Below are 18,908 nucleotides of genomic sequence, written 5' to 3' on the forward strand. Positions count from 1 at the left end.
CCCCTCCACGTCATTGGGGGTGCGGCCAACCCGGGCATGCTAATGAGCCGCCACGCTTAGGATCGCGGCGGCTCCATGACATGCAGTTCGAGTGCACAGGCTGCCATTTTTCTCGCCCACTGCCGATTTTAGCTGCGGGCCTATAGAATCCAGCCCTATGTGTCTATTTAGAACATTCAAAGAGAGATAGTCAGGCCAGATATCTTCCGGACAGAAAACGAAGGAAACAGCTTTTTTTAAAAATTGTATTGTAGTTTAGCATAATTGCTGCAAACTATTTATTTTCTACTACTAGAGCTAGTGAAACTTAGTACATAGTGTAAAATATATAAAATAAACAGAAAACTATGGAACACTGCAGATCAGGCAGCATCTGCGGGGAGGTATAGAGAGTTCGCGTTTCAGATCAGTGACCTTTCATCAGACTGGAAGATGTTAGCAATTAACAACTTTTACGCAAGTACAGAGGCAGGAAAGCCTAACACACTGAGTATTCCAGCATTACCTTATTATTTCAAACATTCTCAGTATTTGACTTTATGTATGTTTAACCAATTTGTTTGGCGGTTAAAACCCTAGTGCTGTATTATTCTGTTGCCACCAAAAGACAAAGATGATTACATGAGATTGAATGATGAAACTAGTAGCTGGAAATACTAGAGAGTTTTCGTTTCCTGGGTACACTATGAATTTTACCTAGAAATCTGAGCAACAGTCTGGGATGTCGGGAACAGTCTGAAAATGGAAACTGAGAATATCTTCTGTAACAAAGAAACCCTCCCAGAACATAATATATAAACTATGTACTAAAATAACCAACTACATTATTCTGTTTTTGGTTTACTGCTTTGTTGACAGCATGACAGATCACAAGATAAGGCCAACCCCAGTTATGTATCTTTTCAGCAGGGTAGAAGTTATTTTCAGGATTTATTTTGCTGTCTAATTTGGGAAGAGCATTGATTTTATGTGCTAAAAATTTAATCTGTTCAGGATAGGCATGTAGTATAATAAAGTGAGCTATTTTGTCAGTCTTACTTGTGGAGTTTTTTTTCCTCGTATCTAATGGTCATTATGTACCCTTTGTTTAACAACCTCATTTATTCAAACCAGTGTGCCAACTGGTTTTAGCACTTGAATCAATCGATGAAGTAAAAGTTTTTGTCTTTGACAGTAGCCAATGTGAGTATAACACAGTACTCTGTACGTGCTTGATTTGATCATTTAGGTTGTTTTGTACTGGAGACTGTTATGCCTGTTACAATAAGAAGTTAAAGGATTAAATTTTGGGAACATTTTGGTTTATTAACTGAACACTGTTCTTGAGTGTGACATTGATCAATTTAAGTTTTTAAAAAAAAATGACTTTACCCTCTTGTATTTCCATTTGCTGCATTTCAGCAATCTGGCATGCAAGATTTAGCTGCTGTTGACTCTCCACATCTGCTAACAGACTGCATCCTTTTCAAGGTGAATTTAAGACCCTTGTGCTGAGGGACAGCATCCTCCTGCTAGAGCAACTTCTTTACTGTCAGTGTTTTATGCTGCCATTGTGTTAGAATCTGGCACTACATTCATACTCGTGTCAGTGTAAATATGGAGTTACGTGCATAAGATAATATTTCAAAATCAAAAATTGGTGTCCCTAAACCCATCACCTGAGTTCTACTTAAATAGGTGCTTTCATATTGGAGCTGTGCCAAAGTGCTCGAATTGCCAGAATGCAACAGGAGCTATTGTGCATCCTGATGTGCATTTAAGCCAACCTACCTATTAATGTGCCCTCACCTGTGAAATTACGTTTATGTGGTTGGAGAAGTGGGTTGCATAGGCTGGGCATTCCAGTTCCCTCTGAAACTCAGGGATACAATTTTGGAGTAAACAAGTACCACCACTATAAGCAAGCATACACAATAACACAAGAAATAGGAGCAGAAGTAGACCATATGGCCCATCGAGCTTGCTCCGCCATTCAATAGGATTATGGCTGATCTTGGGCTTCAATTCCACTTTCCTGCCTGCTTCACATATCGCTTGATTCTCTGCGAGACCAAAAATCTATATATCCCAGCCTTAAATGTATTCAATGATGGAGTATCCACAACCCTCTGGGGTACAGACTTCCAAAGATTCACAACCCTTTGAGTGAAGTAATTTCTCCTCATCTCAGTCCTGAATGATTTGGCCCCTTATCCCGAGACTGTGTCCTCGTGTTCTAGATTCCCTGATCAGTGGGAACAATCTCTCAGCTTTTACCCTATCAAGCCCTTTCAGAATCTTGTATGTCTCAATTAGATCACCTCTCATTCTTCTAAACTCCAGAGAATATAGGCCCAGTTTACTCAGCGTCTCATCATAGGACAACCCCCTCAACCCTGGGACCAATTTAGTAAATCTTCAGTGCACTGTCTCCAGTGCAAGTATATCCTTTCTTAAATGTGGAGACCAAAACTGCACACAGTATTCCAGGTGCGGTCTCACCAAAGCCTTGCACAATTTTAGTAAGACTTCTTTATTCCCGTAATCCAATCCCCTTGCAATAAAGGCCAACATGCCATTTGCCTTCCTAATAGCCTGCTGCACTTGCATGTTAACTTGTACCCCCAAGTCTCTCTGACCATCAGCACTTACCAGTTTCACACCTTTTAAAAAATATTCTACTTTTCTATTTTTACGACCAAAGTGAACAACTTCACACTTCCATACATTATACTCCATTTGCCATCTTGTTACCCACTCACTTAACCTCTCTATATCTCTCTGCAGCCTCTCTACATCCTCCCTGCAGCTTACCTTTCCACCGAGCTTTGTATCATCAGCAAACTTAGATACATTACTCTCTGTCTCTTCATCCAAGTCATTAATATAGAGTGTAAATAGCTGAGGCCCCAGCACTGATCCTTGCGGCACCCCACAATTCACTGTCTGCCGACTTGAAAATGCCCCATTTATACTCACTCTCTGCTTCCTGTCTGTTAACCAATCCTCTATCAACGCAAATATATTACCCCCAACACCATGAGCCCTTATCTTACCTATTAATCTTTTATGTGACACCTTATCGAATGCCTTTTGAAAATCCAGGTATGCTACATTTACTGGTTCCCCTTTATCTACCCTACTGGTTACATCCTCAAAAAACTCTAATAAATTTATCACAGGATCTCCTTTTAGTAAAACCATGCTGACTTGTTCTAATCATGCACTTTTCCAAGTGCAATGTTAAGACTTCCTTAATAATAGTTTCCAGCATCTTCCCAATGACTGATGTTAGGCTAACTGGCCTGTAGTTCCGTTTTCTCGCTACCTCCTTTCTTGAAAAGTGGCTTAACATTTGCCAACTTACAATCTGACAGGACCATTTCTGAATCTAAGGAATTCTGGAAAATCATAACCAGCGCGTCCACTATCTCTGCAGCTATCTCTTTTAGAGCCCTAGGATGTAGGCCATCTGGTCCCAGGGACTTGTCAGATTTTAGTCCCTCAAGTTTCTCTAATACTTTTTCTCGATTGATATCTATATCCTTAATTTCCTCACTCTTTTTAGCCCTTAGGTTACTGCCTATTTCTGGTATGGAACTTGTGTCTTCTACTGTGAAGATAGACACAAAATAGTTGTTCAATGCCTCTGCCATTTCCTCATTCCCCATGATGATTTCTCTTGTTTCTGCCTCTAAGGGACCAATGTCTACTTTAGCTACTCTCTTCCTTTTTATATACTTTGAAAAGCTCTTACAATCTTTTTTATATTGCTGGCTAGTTTACTCTCATTCTATTTTTTTCCCTTTTTATCAACATTTCAGTGGCCCTTTGCTGGTTTCTAAAACACTCCCAATCCTCAACCTTGCTACTATTTCTTGCACCCCTGCTAGTGCAAAACAGCTGCATTAAAATAAACAGTATCCTCTCACTTACATCAGTGCGTATAGTGCCCCAGTCTATGATTTGAGCTTGTAATTCAGGCTGAGATTTTTATGCTGTAAGAAGGTTTCATTGTTGGAAGTGCAGTTTTTTGGCTGAGATGTCAGACTAAGGTGCTATTTGGGTGAATGTAAAAGATCCCATGGTACCATTTGAAGAAGTGCAGAAAATTTCTCCCAGCATCCTGACCAACATTCCATCCTCAAATAACACCATCAAGAGGCAGATTACCTGGTCATTCATCTCATTGCTGGCTGTCAGATCTTACTATGTACATAATGACTGCCATGTTTGCCAACATAACAACAGTCTATGCAATTAATTTGAGAAATAGGATTCTATGTAAATGAAACTGTTTTTTCTGCACTTCGTTAAATAAGGGGTTTTAATTTTCTCTTTCATATTACTAAGTTTTTCATTTAACTACTTTTTTCATTCTACTCAATTAGTTTCTTTTCGTTTTGTATATATGGATGGTCATTCTTCCTCGCCCACTGCCCACCACCCCATCCCCATCACATCCCAAAATGAAACAAAAAATAACTACACTCATTTAGGCCTGTGGCAAATGATGGAATAAAATGGATAACTAACTACTTTAATGATGGTCTCTTTATATATAAATTTGTAATCCCTAACGTCTTGCAGCAAGTTAGAATACACTGATTTTTGTTTAACAGGCAATGGCTACACTTGGACCACATAGAGTAAAGGCAGATGGTGAGTAGAACTGTAAGATTTTAATAATATATTGATATGTTTAATTATTACCATTAAACTGTATTTACATTCTTTTTATTTAAACTTCAGCATCCACCAAGACAGAAAAACAGCTTCACAGTGCCAGATCAGAAGATGGCAGGTTATTTTATGATGGGGAATGGTACAGCCGTGGGCAGATTATATGTATTGACAAGAAAGATGAATATCCTATAAGGCAATTATGTATTTTTTCCTTAAATTATTGAAATATTCACTATTGTTTATTGAATTACAATTACTCAGTTTATTCACTGACTATGTAATTTGGGAAGTGGGAGTGTGGTATTGACTTAAAGAACCCATAATTGAAGAGGTGTTGCTTTGAAAATATTTTCAGCCTCATTGCCTTTTTTCACATGACAAATATTTCTTGATGTTGTAGTAAATATTACAAGCGGACCCTGTTAACAGTGTTCATTTTAGAGAATGCAGGAAATACCCAGCAGTTCTGGCAGCATCTTTGGAGAGAGAAATAGAGTTAATGTTGCAAGTTGATGACCTTTCATCAGAACTGGGAAAAGTTAGAGATGTGACAGGTTTTAAGCTATTGAAAGGAGGGAGAGTGCAAAAAAGAACAAAAGTGGAGGGTCTGTAAGAGGGCAGAAGGCAGGAGAGATTAAGTTACAAAAGGGTTCATGGTGCAAGGCCAAAGGAAGTGGTAATGGGACAAGTAAAGAAACAAAGGATGTGTCTAGAGGAGGTATGAATGGCAGAATCATGAACATCAGCCATCCAAAAGCAAAACGAAAGAGAAAGACAAGACAGGAAAACCAAAACCAGCAAGGATAAAGGGAACAAAATGTGAGCAGAGGTTACAATTTGAAATTGTTGAACTCAAATGAGCCCAGAAGGCTGTAAAGTGCCCAGTCGAAAGATGAGGTACTGTTCCTCGAGCTTATGTTGAGTTTCATTGGAATATGTAGAAGGCAAAGGACCAAAAAGTCAGAGTGGGAGCAAGGTGGAGAATTAAAATGACAGGCTCGGGGTGACGCGTGTTTACTGAACTGATGTGTACCATGTAGCAGTCACCCAATCTGCGTTTGGTCTCCTCACTGTAGAGAAAACCGCATTGTGAGAAGTGAAGACAGTATATTAAATTGAAAGAAATACAAGTAAATCACAATTTCACATGGAATGAGTGTTTGAGGTCTTGAATGGTGGTAAGGGACAAGATTAAAGGGCAGATGTTGCATCTCCTGCGTTTGTGTGGAAAGGTGTCATGGGAAAGGAAGGTGGTGTTGGGGGTGATTGAGGAGTAGATCAGGGTGTTGTGGAGTGAACGGTTCCTTCAGAATGCTGAAAGAGGAGGGTAAGGTGTATTTGGTGGTGGTATTATGCTGGAAGTGGCAGAAATAGTGGAGAATGATCTGTTGAATATGGAGGCTGGTGAGATGGAAGGTGAGGACAAGAGAAACCCTGTCGTGGCTCTGTGAGGGAAGGAAATGGGCAAGAACTGAAGTGTGTGAAATGGAACGGACACTGTTGAGGGCCCTGTCCATTGTGGTGGGTGGAATCCTCAGTTGAAGAAAAAGGAAGACATATCAGAAGCACTAGTCTGGGAAGTCTCATCGTCCGAACAGATGCGACGGAGACAGAAATACTGGGAGAATGGAACAAAGCCCTTGCAGAAAGCTGGGTTTGAGAAAATGTATTCAAGTAGTTGTAAGTGTCAGTGGGCCTATAGTGAATATTGATTGATAGCCAATCCCCAGAAATGGAGATGTCGAGAAGTCGAGGAAGGGAAGGGAAAAGTTGCAGATGGACCATGTGAAGGCAAGAGAAGGGTGGAAATTGGAAGCAAAGTTAATGAAGTTTTCCAGTTCTGGACGAGAGCAGGAACTGGCACCGATCCAGTCATTAATATACTGGAAAAAGAGGTGAGGGAGGGGGGCTGAGTAGGACTGGAACAAAGGATGTTCCACATATCCCACAAAAAGGCAGACATGGCTAGGACCCATGCAGATTCCCATAGCAACACCTTTTATTTGGAGCAAGTGAGTAGACTTAAAGGACTTTGCTGTTCAATGTTAGAACAAGTTCAGTGAGGTGGGGGAGGATGGTGGGTGGGGCCTCTGTTGAAGGAAGAAGTGGAGAGCTGTCAGACCATCCTGGTGGGAGATGGAGGTGTAGAGGGATGGGACGTCCAGAGTGAAAAGGAGACGGTTAGGGCCTGGAAACAGTTAAAGAGACGAAAGGCATTAGAAAAGTCACGGATGTAGATGGGAAGAAATTAGACAAGGGGAGAAAAAGAGGAGTTGAAGATTCCAGAGGAGTTGAAGTCAGTGGCAATCTTAGAAATGGTGGCTTGATGTTTGGTGGTGGGTTCATGGTCCAGGGGGAGGTGGGAGGAAATGTCAGAAAATTGGCATTCAGCCTTTGCTAAGGAGAAGTCGGTACGCCAAACACCATCACAACCACCACCTACATCAGCAGGTTTGTTAGGGTTAGACCTAAAGAGAACAGAGTGCTGCAAATTCAGAGGGAGATAGGTTAGAGAGGGTGAAGGGAGCAGAGAAATTGAGATGGCCGATGTCACGCTGGCAGTTCTCAACAAAAAGAGGGTGAGAGGCCTGAGGAGGGATTCAGGTGAAGGGAGAATTCTGAAGATGGGAGAAAGGGTCCGCTGTGCAAGAGGAAGACTCCTGGCCAAAGAGGCGACGGAAGAAGAGCACAGTGTCGTGCCGAGCTCAGAATTCATTGAGATGGGGACAAAAGGGGTGACGCTGTGGCTTTTGGTAAGGACAGATTGTTAAGGGGAAGGAGCGTATCATGAATACACGGCAAGGGGTGAGATTAAAAGAAGTGATGGGGTTAGAGGAAAGTGAAAGGGAAGAGGGATCCAGCGTGGCATTGGTACCTATGCGTTGTTGAAGCTTGTGATCCTTCACACCTGAAAGGAAAAAAATAGTTTGTTAAAGTATTGGATGAGACGAAGGATGAAATGAAACTGCGGGCCAGGACAGCTTTGTGATAGAGTGAGTCAGTGCTGCTGAAGAAAGATGTCGAGCGCATGCATGCATCAGCGCATGGCATCCAGCGTGGATTGCAGGATGTGACGAGAACAGCAGTTCGAGGACCGGTGAACATCTTGAAGATATCTGTAATCATGGGTGGGGCCTCTGTTGAAGGAAGGGTGGAATTTCAGTTCAAATCCACATGGAATGAGTCAGTGCCAGAAGCAATTGCTGAGGAAGGAGATGTAGCTGTGAAAGTGAGTTTTGGTAGATACCTGATCAAGTACGAGAAGGGAAATAGAAAGCAATGAAGGTGAACAAGGTAGAAGAGACAAATAGAAATCCTGTCTGAGAGAGGAGCAGAGCTTCTTCAACTTGGGCATTCCTGGAAGAAAAGTGACAATGAATTAAACACTAATACAAAAATAAATGCTGCAGATGATGGCAATCTGAAATAAAAACAGAAAATGCTGGAACTGATCAGCAGGTCTTGCCAAACACAGATTGTGTGATTGCTTTGCAGAACACCACTGTTAAGTCTTTAAGCGTGACTTTGAGCTTCTGGTCGCTTGTCATTTTAATTCTGCCCCACACTCTCACTCTTGACCTCCCAGTCGTCTGCCTCCTGTGGTGTTCCAATGAAGCTCAACATAAGCGTGAGGAATAGGACCTTGTCTTTCAATTGGGTGCTTTACAGTCTTCTGGACACTCATCGAATTCAACAATTTCATATGGAGACCTCTGCTCCCAATGTATTCATGGTTTTGGATTTTCTCTCTTTTTCTTTTTTTTGCTTTCAGACAGCAGATGTCCGTGATTCTGCCACTCACATCTCCTCCAGACACATCTTTTGTTTCTTTATTCGTCGCATTGTTGCTCCCTTTGACCTATTTCCAGCATTTACTGTTCTTATTTCAGATTTGCAGCATCCACAGTATTTTGCTTTTGTACTAAGGGTAGTATTGGTGGGGGCCTTTGCGCAGGTGGTCCTCTTGACACAGGAGTTAAAGGTCTAAGGAAGGGTTCATACAGGAAGAAAAATTGATCACCTTAAATTCAGTAACGGTAGTGAGTGAAATGGGGAGAAAGCAAGTACTTTCAACCTAAATTTGTTTATCCTCTGCCTCCAAGACAATTAAAATATCTATTTTGCTGTGAAAGGAGATAATCAGATTTTTTTGGTATAATATCTCAGGGTTACTGATTTTGAAAGGCCCATTTGGATGACTTCATCAATGGGTCTTTATTTGGCTGCCATTCTGCTGAATAGCATATACTATCCTTCAAAAAACTAAAGTCAGAACTTGCCATGTCTTGCAGCTACAGGACCTGACATAAGAAAAAATTCTCCCCATTACCTCCCGAACCCCACTCCCCCATGATGGGTGAGAGAGTCAGGGGGAGTTAAACTGTTTTTTAAAAAATGGGCGGCGCGGTGGTTAGCACCGCAGCCTCACAGCTCCAGCGACCCAGGTTTGGTTCTGGGTACTGCCTGTGCGGAGTTTGCAAGTTCTCCCTGTGACTGCGTGGGTTTCCGCCGGGTGCTCCAGTTTCCTCCCACAGCCAAAAACTTGCAGGTTGTTCGGTAAATTGGCCGTTGTGAATTGCCCCTAGTGTAGGTAGGTGGTAGGAGAATTGAGGGAATATGGGATTAATGTAGGATTAGTATAAATGAGTGGTTGATAGTTGGCACAGACTCGGTGGGCCGAAGGGCCTGTTTCAGTGCTGTATCTCTCTATGACTATGAAACCCAACCCAAGCCGTTGCAAACGCTTTTACTTTCAGTTTAAGCGCTTCAAAGTTGGGGGCATGTGAGCAACCCACTTTCGAGGCAGGTCAGTGTTTCTAATGTTAATTAGGCTGTGCGCCTGAGATTTTGGCAGCCATTTAAATTTAACGTCTGCAAGCTAGGTTTCCCAGAACTCGGGAAACCCAACAGCTGGAACAAGGCAAGGAGCTGCAGAATCCAGCAAGTAAGTGCTTTTCTAGCAGTGCGTGTGGGCCAGGAGGAGCAGATCTGCTTCTCCGGTACCTCAAGCAATCATGCCATGATCTCTCCTCCCCATTATCCAATCTCTCCTCCCTGTGATCGTTCTCTCTCTCCTTACTGCTGTGCTCTGATGGCCCCCCCCCCCTCCCCCAATAATCCCTAATCTTCTTGATTGCTGGGAACAGTCCCTAGGCACTCCATCACCCTGAAACCTCATTCCCATCCCACGGCACATTTTCATGCAATCACACCTGCCCTTTTACCTCCTCTCTTCTCACCATCCAAGGTCCCAAACACTCCTTCCAGGTGAAACAGCGATTTACTTGTACTTCTTTCCATTTAGTATGCTGTATTCACTGCTCATAATGTGGTCCCCTCTACATTGGAGAGACCAAACGCAGATTGGGTGACTGCTTTGCAGAACACCTCCGCTCAGTCTGCAAGCATAATTTTGACCTTCTGGTTGCTTGCCATTTTAATTCACCACCTTGCTCTCATGCCCACATTTCTGTCCTCGGCCTGCTGCAGTGTTCCAGTGAAGCTCAAGGAACAGCACTTCGTCTTCCAATTTGGCACTTTACAGCCTTCTGGACTCAACATTGAGTTCAATAATTTTAGGCCAGGGCCCCCATTTTGGCTGTGTTTTTTTTTAACCATTTGCCAATTTAAACTTGTTTTTCATGTTTTTGCTTTCGGACAGAGCTGTTCATTATTCTACCATTAACACTCTCTCTGGACTAATGCTTTGTCTTTTACTACAACTGTTACCACCCCCTTTATCTTTTGTTGTTCTTCTCCCCCCACCCCCACTTCACTTGCTCAAAACCTATTACATTTCTGACCTTTGCCAGTTCTGAAGAAAGATTACTGACCTGAAACGTTAAGTGGAAGTTTGGTGAGTGAGGATAATTAAGGGTTTATTTTATCTTAAATCTTGTCTGTCTTTTATTTAGCAGATTAACTTAACAGTTGCTGTTTGGGCTGGAGAAGATAAGTTTAAAACCAGCTTTAAACAGGGTTCACTCAGGCTCTGCTTGCAGCTGCACCTTGTTAATTAGAGAATTGGCTGAAACCAGTTTTCAGGGGCTAGAGTCAGTCAGTATAAAAGTGGGCCATCTTACAGTGCTGACCTTGTTTGCACTGGATTGCTGACTTGGGTTGCATTAGAGTGCTAAAGTGGAAGTTTGGTGAGTGAGGAAGTTCGGTGAGGAGGGAGCGAGGAGCTCCTTTCATTTCCTCCCTGTCCTCAGAGCGAGGGGAGCCGAGAGTTTCTAAAGAGCACAGCTGACTGGTGAGTAAGTCCTGGTGGGTATTTTTCAAACTGGATTGAATTGTCAGTCATTGTTTTAGCAAGACTTAGTTGTTTTTTTAAAAAATTACAATAGTCTCCTAAAGTTTTAAATTTAAAGGGTTTAGTCATGGCAGGAGAGCTTAAAGCCGTGGTTTGCTCCTCTTGCTGCATGTGGGAATCCGGGAACATTTCCAGTCCCCGGGACCAGCATGTGTACAGGAAGTGTGTCCAGCTGCAGCTCCTGGAAGCTCAGTTTCAGAAGGTTTCAGAGCTGGAACGGTGGCTGGAAACACTGTGGAGCATCCGTGAGTCTGAGAGCATTGTGGATAGCACGTATAGAGAGGTGGTCACACCGCAGCTGAAGGGACTTGAGGAAGGAAGGGAATGGGTGACCACCAGGCAGTCCAAGAGAAACGGGCAGGTAGTTCAGGAGTCCCCTGGGGTCCCGCTTGCAAATCGGTATTTAATTTTGGAGGCTGATGAGACTGGTTCCTCCAGGGAGTGCGGACAGAGCCAAACTTCTGGCACCGCAAGCAGACTGTCTGCACAGGACTGGGGAAAGAGAGGAAGAGCAATAGTAATAGTGGATTCTATAGTCAGGGGAACAGATATGCACTACTGTGGCCATCAACGTGACTCCAGGATGGTGTGTTGCCTCCCTGGTGCCAGGGTCCGGGATGTCACTGAACGGCTGCAGGGCATCCTGAATGGGGAGGGTGATGAGTCAGAGGTCATGGTACATGTTGGTACCAATGACATAGGTAGAAAGAGGGATGAGGTCTTGCATCAAGAATTCAGGGAGTTAGGCAGTAGACTAAAAAGCAGGACTTCTTGGGTTGTAATCTCTGGATTACTCCCAGTGCCACGTGCTAGCGAGTATAGAAATAGGAGAATAGCACAGATGAACGCGTGGCTTAAGAGTTGGTGCAGGAGGGAGGGTTTTAGATTCCTGGACCACTGGGACCGTTTCTGAGGAAGGTGGGACCTGTACAAGCGGGACGGTCTACATCTGAACCAGAGGTGGACTAACATCCTTGCTGGCGAATTTGCTAGTGCTGTTGGGAAGAGTTTAAGCTAATTTGGCAGGGGGAGGGGATGCAGACTCCTAGCAGAATAGGGACACTGCTAAACACAGGAAATCGAACAAATCAGAGGGAATAAGCGGAAGTAAGTTTCAAGGGAGTAAGACCAGGATGGAAGGCCTCTACTTTAATGCCAGGAGTATTACAGGTAAAACGGATGAGTTAAGGGCAAGGATTGACACGTGGCATTGTGATATAGTAGCCATCACGAAGACATGGTTGAGGGAGGGGCAGGATTGGCAGCTCAATATCCCAGGATATAGAACCTTCAGGCGAGACAGAGGAGGGGGTAAAAGAGGAGGGGGCATTGCAATATTAGTTAAGGAGTCAGTTACTGCAGTAAGGAGAGATGATATCTTGGAGGGGGCATCAAATGAAGCTTTATGGGTAGAGTTTAGGAATAAAAAAGGGACAGCCACATTGCTAGGTGTTTATTATAGACCCCCAGATAGTCAGCGGGAAATTGAGGAGCAAATATGTGCGCAATTCGCAGAGGTGTGTAAAAATAATAGGGTAATTATAAGGTGATTTCAACTTTCCCAACATTAATTGGGATAGTCATCGTGTTAAGGGCTTAGATGGAGTGGAGTTCTTAAAATGTAGACAGGAGAACTTTTTAGCTCAATATGTAGAGGAAATAACAAGGGAGGGTGCAGTGCTGGACCTAATTCTGGGGAATGAAGCCGGACAGGTGGTTGATATGTTGGTGGGGGAGCATTTTGGTGATAGCGACCATAACATTGTACGGTTTAAGCTTGTTATGGAGAAAGAAATAGACAAGTTGCAAAAGAAGGTTTTGGATTGGGGGAGAGCAAATTTTAGTAAAATAAGGCAGGATCTGGCCAAGGTAGACTGGAAAGAGTTACTTGTCGGGAAATCAACAGAACAGCAGTGGGGGGCATTCAAAAAGGAAATGGGGAGGGTACAGGCCCAACATGTTCCCTCTAGGGTAATAGGTAGGAGCAACAAGCCCAGAGAACCATGGATGACCAGAAACATTCAGGGTACGATGAGAAGGAAAAGAGAGGCTTTTAGCTAATACAAGGAGAGCAAATCAATGGAAGCATTAGTGGAGTACAGAAAGTGTAGGATGGAGCTTAAGAAAGCAATTGGGAGAGCAAAGAGGGGATATGAGAAAGGGCGGCACAGTGGCGCATTGGTTAGCACTGCAGCCTCACAGCTCCAGGGACCCGGGTTCGATTCCGGGTACTGCCTGTGTGGAGTTTGCAAGTTCTCCCTGTGTCTGCGTGGGTTTTCTCCGGGTGCTCCGGTTTCCTCCCACAAGCCAAAAGACTTGCAGGTTGATAGGTAAATTGGCCATTATAAATTGTCACTAGTATCGGTAGGTGGTAGGGAAATATAGGGACAGGTGGGGATGTTTGGTAGGAATATGGGATTAGTGTCGGATTAGTATAAATGGGTGGTTGATGTTCGGCACAGACTCGGTGGGCCGAAGGGCCTGTTTCAGTGCTGTATCTCTAATCTAATCTAATCTAATCTAAAGCACTGGCTGGTAAAATTAGGGAATATCCCAAGATATTCTGTAAGTATATCAATGGGAAGAGGATAACCAGGGAAAGAGTAGGACTCATTAGGGACCAAGGGGGAAATTTGTGGGTGGAGGCAGAGGACATTGGTAAGGTATTGAACGAATACTTCACATCTGTCTTCACCCAAGAGAATGAGGAAGTAGATATGGAACTGAGAGAGAGAGAAACTGAGGTTCTTGAGCAAATTGTCAGAGGGAGTGACAAGGTATTGGAGGTTTTGGAAGGCTTAAAAGTGGACAAATCTCCAGGTCCGGACGATTTGTGTCCCAGGATGCTGTGGGAGGCGAGGGTGGAGATTGCAGGGGCTCTGACCCTAATTTTTAATTCCTCTCTGGCCAGAGGACTGGAGAACAGCTAATGTGGTTCCACTATTTAAGAAAGGTTGTAGAGATAAGCCAGGGCACTACAGACCAGTGAGTCTCACGTCAGTGGTAGGGAAACTATTGGAGAAAATTCTGAAGGAGAGAATCTATCACCACTTGGAGAGGCAAAATTTGATTAGGAATAGTCAGCATGGCTTTGTCAGAGGGAGGTCATGCTAACAAATTTGATTGAATTTTTTGAGCATGTGACCAGGTGTGTAGATGAGGGTAGTTGATGTAGTTTACATGGATTTCAGCAAAGCCTTTGACAAGGTCGCACATGGGAGACTTATCAAGAAAGCAAATGCACATGGGATACAAGGTAACTTGATAAGGTGGATTCAAAATTGGCTTAGCTGTAGGAGACAGAGAGTGATGACAGACGGCTGTTTCAGTGACTGGGTGCCAGTGTCCAGTGGCGTGCCATGGATCTGTGCTGGGTCCCCTATTGTTTGTCATTTATATAAATGACATAGATGACAATGTGGGGGGGTAGGATCAGTAAGTTCGCGGATGACACAAAGATTGGCCGAGTGGTTAACAGTGAGGTGGAGTGTCTTAGGTAACAGGAAGATATAGACGGGATGGTTAAATGGGCAGAAAAGTGGCAGATAGAATTTAACGCTGAAAAGTGTGAGGTGATACATTTTGGAAGGAGTAATGTGACACGGAAGTATTCAATGAATGGCCTGACACTGGGAAGTTCCGAGGAACAAAGGGACCTTGGTGTGTTTGTCCATAGATCTCTGAAGGCAGAAGGGCAGGTTAATAGGGTGGTGAAAAAGGCATATGGGACACTTGCCTTTATCAATCGAGGCATAGATTACAAAAGCAGGGAGGTCATGTTGGAGTTGTACAGAACTTTGGTAAGGCCACAGCTGGAGTACTGTGTGCAATTCTGGTCGCCACATTATAGGAAGGATGTGATTGAATTGGAGGGGGTGCAGAGGCGATTCACCAGGATGTTGCCTGGGATGGAACATTTAAGCTATGAAGAGAGGTTGGATAGGCTTGAGTTGTTTTCGCAGGAGCAGAGAAGACTGAGGGGTGACCTGATTGAGGTGTACAAGATTATGAGGGGCATGGACAGGGTGGATAGGGAGCAGCTGTTCCCCTTAGTTGAAGGGTCAGTTACGAGGGGTCACAAGTTTAAGGTGAGGGGCAGGAGGTTTAAGGGGGATTTGAAGAAGAACTTTTTTACCCAGAGGGTGGTGACGGTCTGGAATGCACTGCCTGGGGAGGGTGGTAGAGGCGGGTTGCCTCACATCCTTTCAAAAGTACCTGGATGAGCACTTGGGCGGCACATTGGCGCAGTGGTTAGCACCGCAGCCTCATAGCTCCAGCGACCCGGGTTCAATTCCGGGTACTGCCTGTGTGGAGTTTGCAAGTTCTCCCTGTGTCTGTGTGAGTTTCCTCCGGGTGCTCCGGTTTCCTCCCACATGTCAAAGACTTGCAGGTTGATAGGTAAATTGGCCATTATAAATTACCCCTAGGATAGGTAGGTGGTAGGGAAATATAGGGACTGGTGGGGATGTGTTAGGAATTTGGAATTAGTATAGGATTAGTCTAAATGGGTGGCTGATGGTCGGCACAGACTCGGTGGGCCGAAGGGCCTGTTTCAGTGCTGTATCTCTTAAAAAAAAAAATAACATTCAAGGCTATGGGCCAAGTGCTGGCAAATGGGATTAGGTAGACAGGTCAGGTGTCTTTAATGCATCGGTGCAGACTCGATGGGCCGAAGGGCCTCTTCTGCACTGTATTATTCTGTGAACTCTGTTTCTCTCTCCACAGGTGCTGCCAGACCTGCTGAGTATTTCCAGCACTTTCTGTTTTTAATTTAGTACTTGTATACTGATTGCCTGACTAATTATTTCTCACCATCATCCCATTTCGTCCACTATTTCTCACCAGTCAAAAGAAGAGACAGCAATCAGTTATTAGGCCTAATCCAATGCTACTGTGATTGTTTGACTCTTGGGTGAGGCAGGTGTAGGTGGCTGTGCTTCCTCTCCCCTTTTTATTTAGGGCTGTGGGTAGCATTTCTTTCAGTCAGTGCCTAAGCCTGATGCATTGAGATTGGGAACTCATGGTAAAGGATACTGAACATAAGCCTATAACAGACAGCATCAGAACAGAAGATGGAATAAGCACTGGCTTATCGGATCAAGAGCAATAATTTTAGCCACAAGTGATAGTTGGTTGCATTATTCTCTCTCGCTCAGGGAGTGTCTGTGTTGGTGTTTTACAATAAAAAAATGCCCCTATGTACAAAGCTTTTCTCTGTTTAGCAATTTGGCCAGTTTATTTTGTTGTGAACTGCATTGTCAGCATCTGCTACCAGTGACCAACTTGAAGTATCTTTATTTTAAAATAAGAGCAAGCAACTTAGACTCTGAAATTATGATGTGAAATCATAATTGGGGCGGCACAGTGGCGCAGTGGTTAGCACCGCAGCCTCACAGCTCCAGCGACCTGGGTTCAATTCTGGGTCCTGCCTGTGCGGAGTTTGCAAGTTCTCCCTGTGACTGCGTGGGTTTCCGCCGGGTGCTCCGGTTTCCTCCCACAGCCAAAAACTTGCAGGTTGATAGGTAAATTGGCCATTGTAAATTGCCCCTAGTGTAGGTAGGTGGTCGGGGAATTGAGGGGATGTGGTAGGGAATATGGGATTAATGTAGGATTAGTATAAATGGGTGATTGTAGGTTGGCATAGACTCGGTGGGCCGAAGGGCCTGTTTCAGTGCTGTATCTCTTAAAAAAAAAAATAACAAAATTTAAGCATTTGAAACTGCTCAAACTCTATTTTAGCAAAAAGAGAAATTTGTGTGCTCTGGCATAATCTCAAGGAATAGAAGCAAAACTAACTGCTCATTAGAGTGTCTTGAAAGTTTGAGAATATAATTCCCAGTTAAGACAATAACCAAAATGTTTGTATTTTTTAGTGCCACAATAACAACCATCAACAATGATGAAGTATGGTTTAAGAGGACAGACAGCAGCAAGTCAAAACTTTACATTTCTCAGCTACAGAAAGGAAAATACACCATCAAACACATGTAGTTTCAGAGTGCTCGTGTCAAGTCTTTTATTTTTTTGTATGAACTTTTTGTATTGTCTCTGTACGACAATGAAGATGCTATGACATCTGATTATAATTAATGAAATACAATTCATTCCATTTACTGAAATATTTGGCCATTAAACCTGTTCAGTCTTATCTGGTGAGGAAAAGTTATTTGAGAGTGAAATACTTTATATATGTCACTTTACTAGTTTACTATTTTTATTTTTCTTTGTGCATTTTCTACTTACTATCCTCATTAAGTAAACCAAGATTTTTATTTGTTTATCATTGTGTACAGTTGAAAACTATTCCTTCTCTATTACCCATTTGTCCAAACAAATGGGTAATAGAGAAGGAATAGTTTTCAACTGTACACAATGATAAACAAATAAAAATCTTGGTTTACTTAATGAGGATAGTAAGTAGAAAATGCACAAAGAAAAATAAAAATAGTAAACTAGTAAAGTGACATATATAAAGTATTTGTCCAAACAAATGGGTGGATAGATTTTGTGAAAATACTGTGACCTCTGCTTCACGGTACTTAATTCAAACCATGCCTGAGGCAAATAACCTGCCCATACAGTGCACACTTGTGTTGTTTTTGAATTTGAGAGACCTAGCCAGTGTACAACTCTGCCATGTTCCTCCTGACACAGTACTTCCGGTGAGCATGTGACGCCATCATATCCACATGAATGTAATATCCAGTGGTGCCAGATGAAAAATCCATTGCTGCTTAAAATTTTTATACAGTAATCCAGACTGGTGTCCAACATAGTTGTTGCTGTGGAATGGAACAAATGGTGGTTAGCATAGATGTGAAAATGCAGTAAAGTTAACAGTAAGCCTAATGTGTTGAGTGTTTAAAAAAAAAATAATGGCATCAAGTTCTCTTTCACTTTCTGAACTTCAAGCCTAGCAAACAAAAATGCGGATGCGTCATAGTGCTGTCATCAAAGTGTATTGACTATACCAATTACATTATGAAACATGGAGGCTTTTGAAAAGGCATACTTTGTTGATAAATACATTGGTCAATTGTATTATGTTCTTGAACAGTTAATGTGATTATATTTGTGGAATATAATTTGAACAAATTAGACTGAATTTGCTGAGCATGTCCGGTCTCTCTTTTCTGTAAAGGCAGTAAAATTGAATTAAGTGCTTATTTTCGGCTGTGGTTTCATGCAAACTGAAACTGCTTTTGTTCGATCGATATGCAGTATATTCTTGATAAAGTAAAATGAAAACAAATCTATGTAATTCTGCTGACCAATTGGATAGTAAACTTGTTCTGAAGCACCTGGAGAATTTAGAATGTCTCCTTACCGATGTGATGTATTTGGTACTGCATGTAAATGAAATAGGACAGTTAAAGATATTGTGAAGTCTATTTAAGTTTTTCTCCCCATGCCATATACTATCACTTAGTGCCAAAATAATCCGTGGTATGTTTACAAAACCCTGCTTTTATACACATGCCTTGGTTATTGAAGGATTTTACATTTTCTTGGATGTGCCTACAAGTAAAATTAACAAAATTGTATCAGCCAAAACCTGAATCCCACTTGAATTGTCACCTCATTTTCTTTCAGGCGTGGTGTGATCTCACTGGTTTGAGAAGCACCTAGGTATGAATTGACTGGGAGATTAGCTCCCATCTTGAGACCTATCATGAATTTATGATTTGTATGCATTTCCGCAGTGTGCGCGCACTGTGAACAAAAATTATGGACGTCCGTTATTTTGCATGGAAATGTTTAAAATGGAATTTTACAAACTGCAAATGGCCATGAGCAAACGTTTTGTTATAAAAAATTATGTGTATCATGTTAATAAAACCCATTTTTAAGGTTGTCTTGTTTTCTTTTACAGCATTCCATAGAGACAAAAATCTGAGCTTTTTATAAGGTTGATATACGAAGTTACAAA

General features: G+C 42.6%; 1 protein-coding gene across 1 annotated transcript in view; it reads left to right on the top strand.

Annotated features, from left to right (window-relative positions):
• Positions 1 to 17,209, top strand: part of brms1la (BRMS1 like transcriptional repressor a) — a 66,235-nt gene extending 49,026 nt beyond the window's left edge. Inside the window, exons 8-11 of the mRNA XM_068038157.1 lie at positions 1,402 to 1,470; positions 4,602 to 4,641; positions 4,732 to 4,858; positions 16,852 to 17,209. Of these exons, the coding sequence (XP_067894258.1) occupies positions 1,402 to 1,470; positions 4,602 to 4,641; positions 4,732 to 4,858; positions 16,852 to 16,969 (354 nt within the window). The 3' untranslated portion in view covers positions 16,970 to 17,209. The remainder of the gene's footprint in view (positions 1 to 1,401; positions 1,471 to 4,601; positions 4,642 to 4,731; positions 4,859 to 16,851) is intronic.
• The last annotated feature ends 1,699 nt before the right edge of the window (positions 17,210 to 18,908 follow it).

The sequence above is a fragment of the Heterodontus francisci genome, chromosome 9, assembly GCF_036365525.1.
Source record: "Heterodontus francisci isolate sHetFra1 chromosome 9, sHetFra1.hap1, whole genome shotgun sequence".
In the NCBI taxonomy this organism is placed as follows: Eukaryota; Metazoa; Chordata; class Chondrichthyes; order Heterodontiformes; family Heterodontidae; genus Heterodontus; species Heterodontus francisci.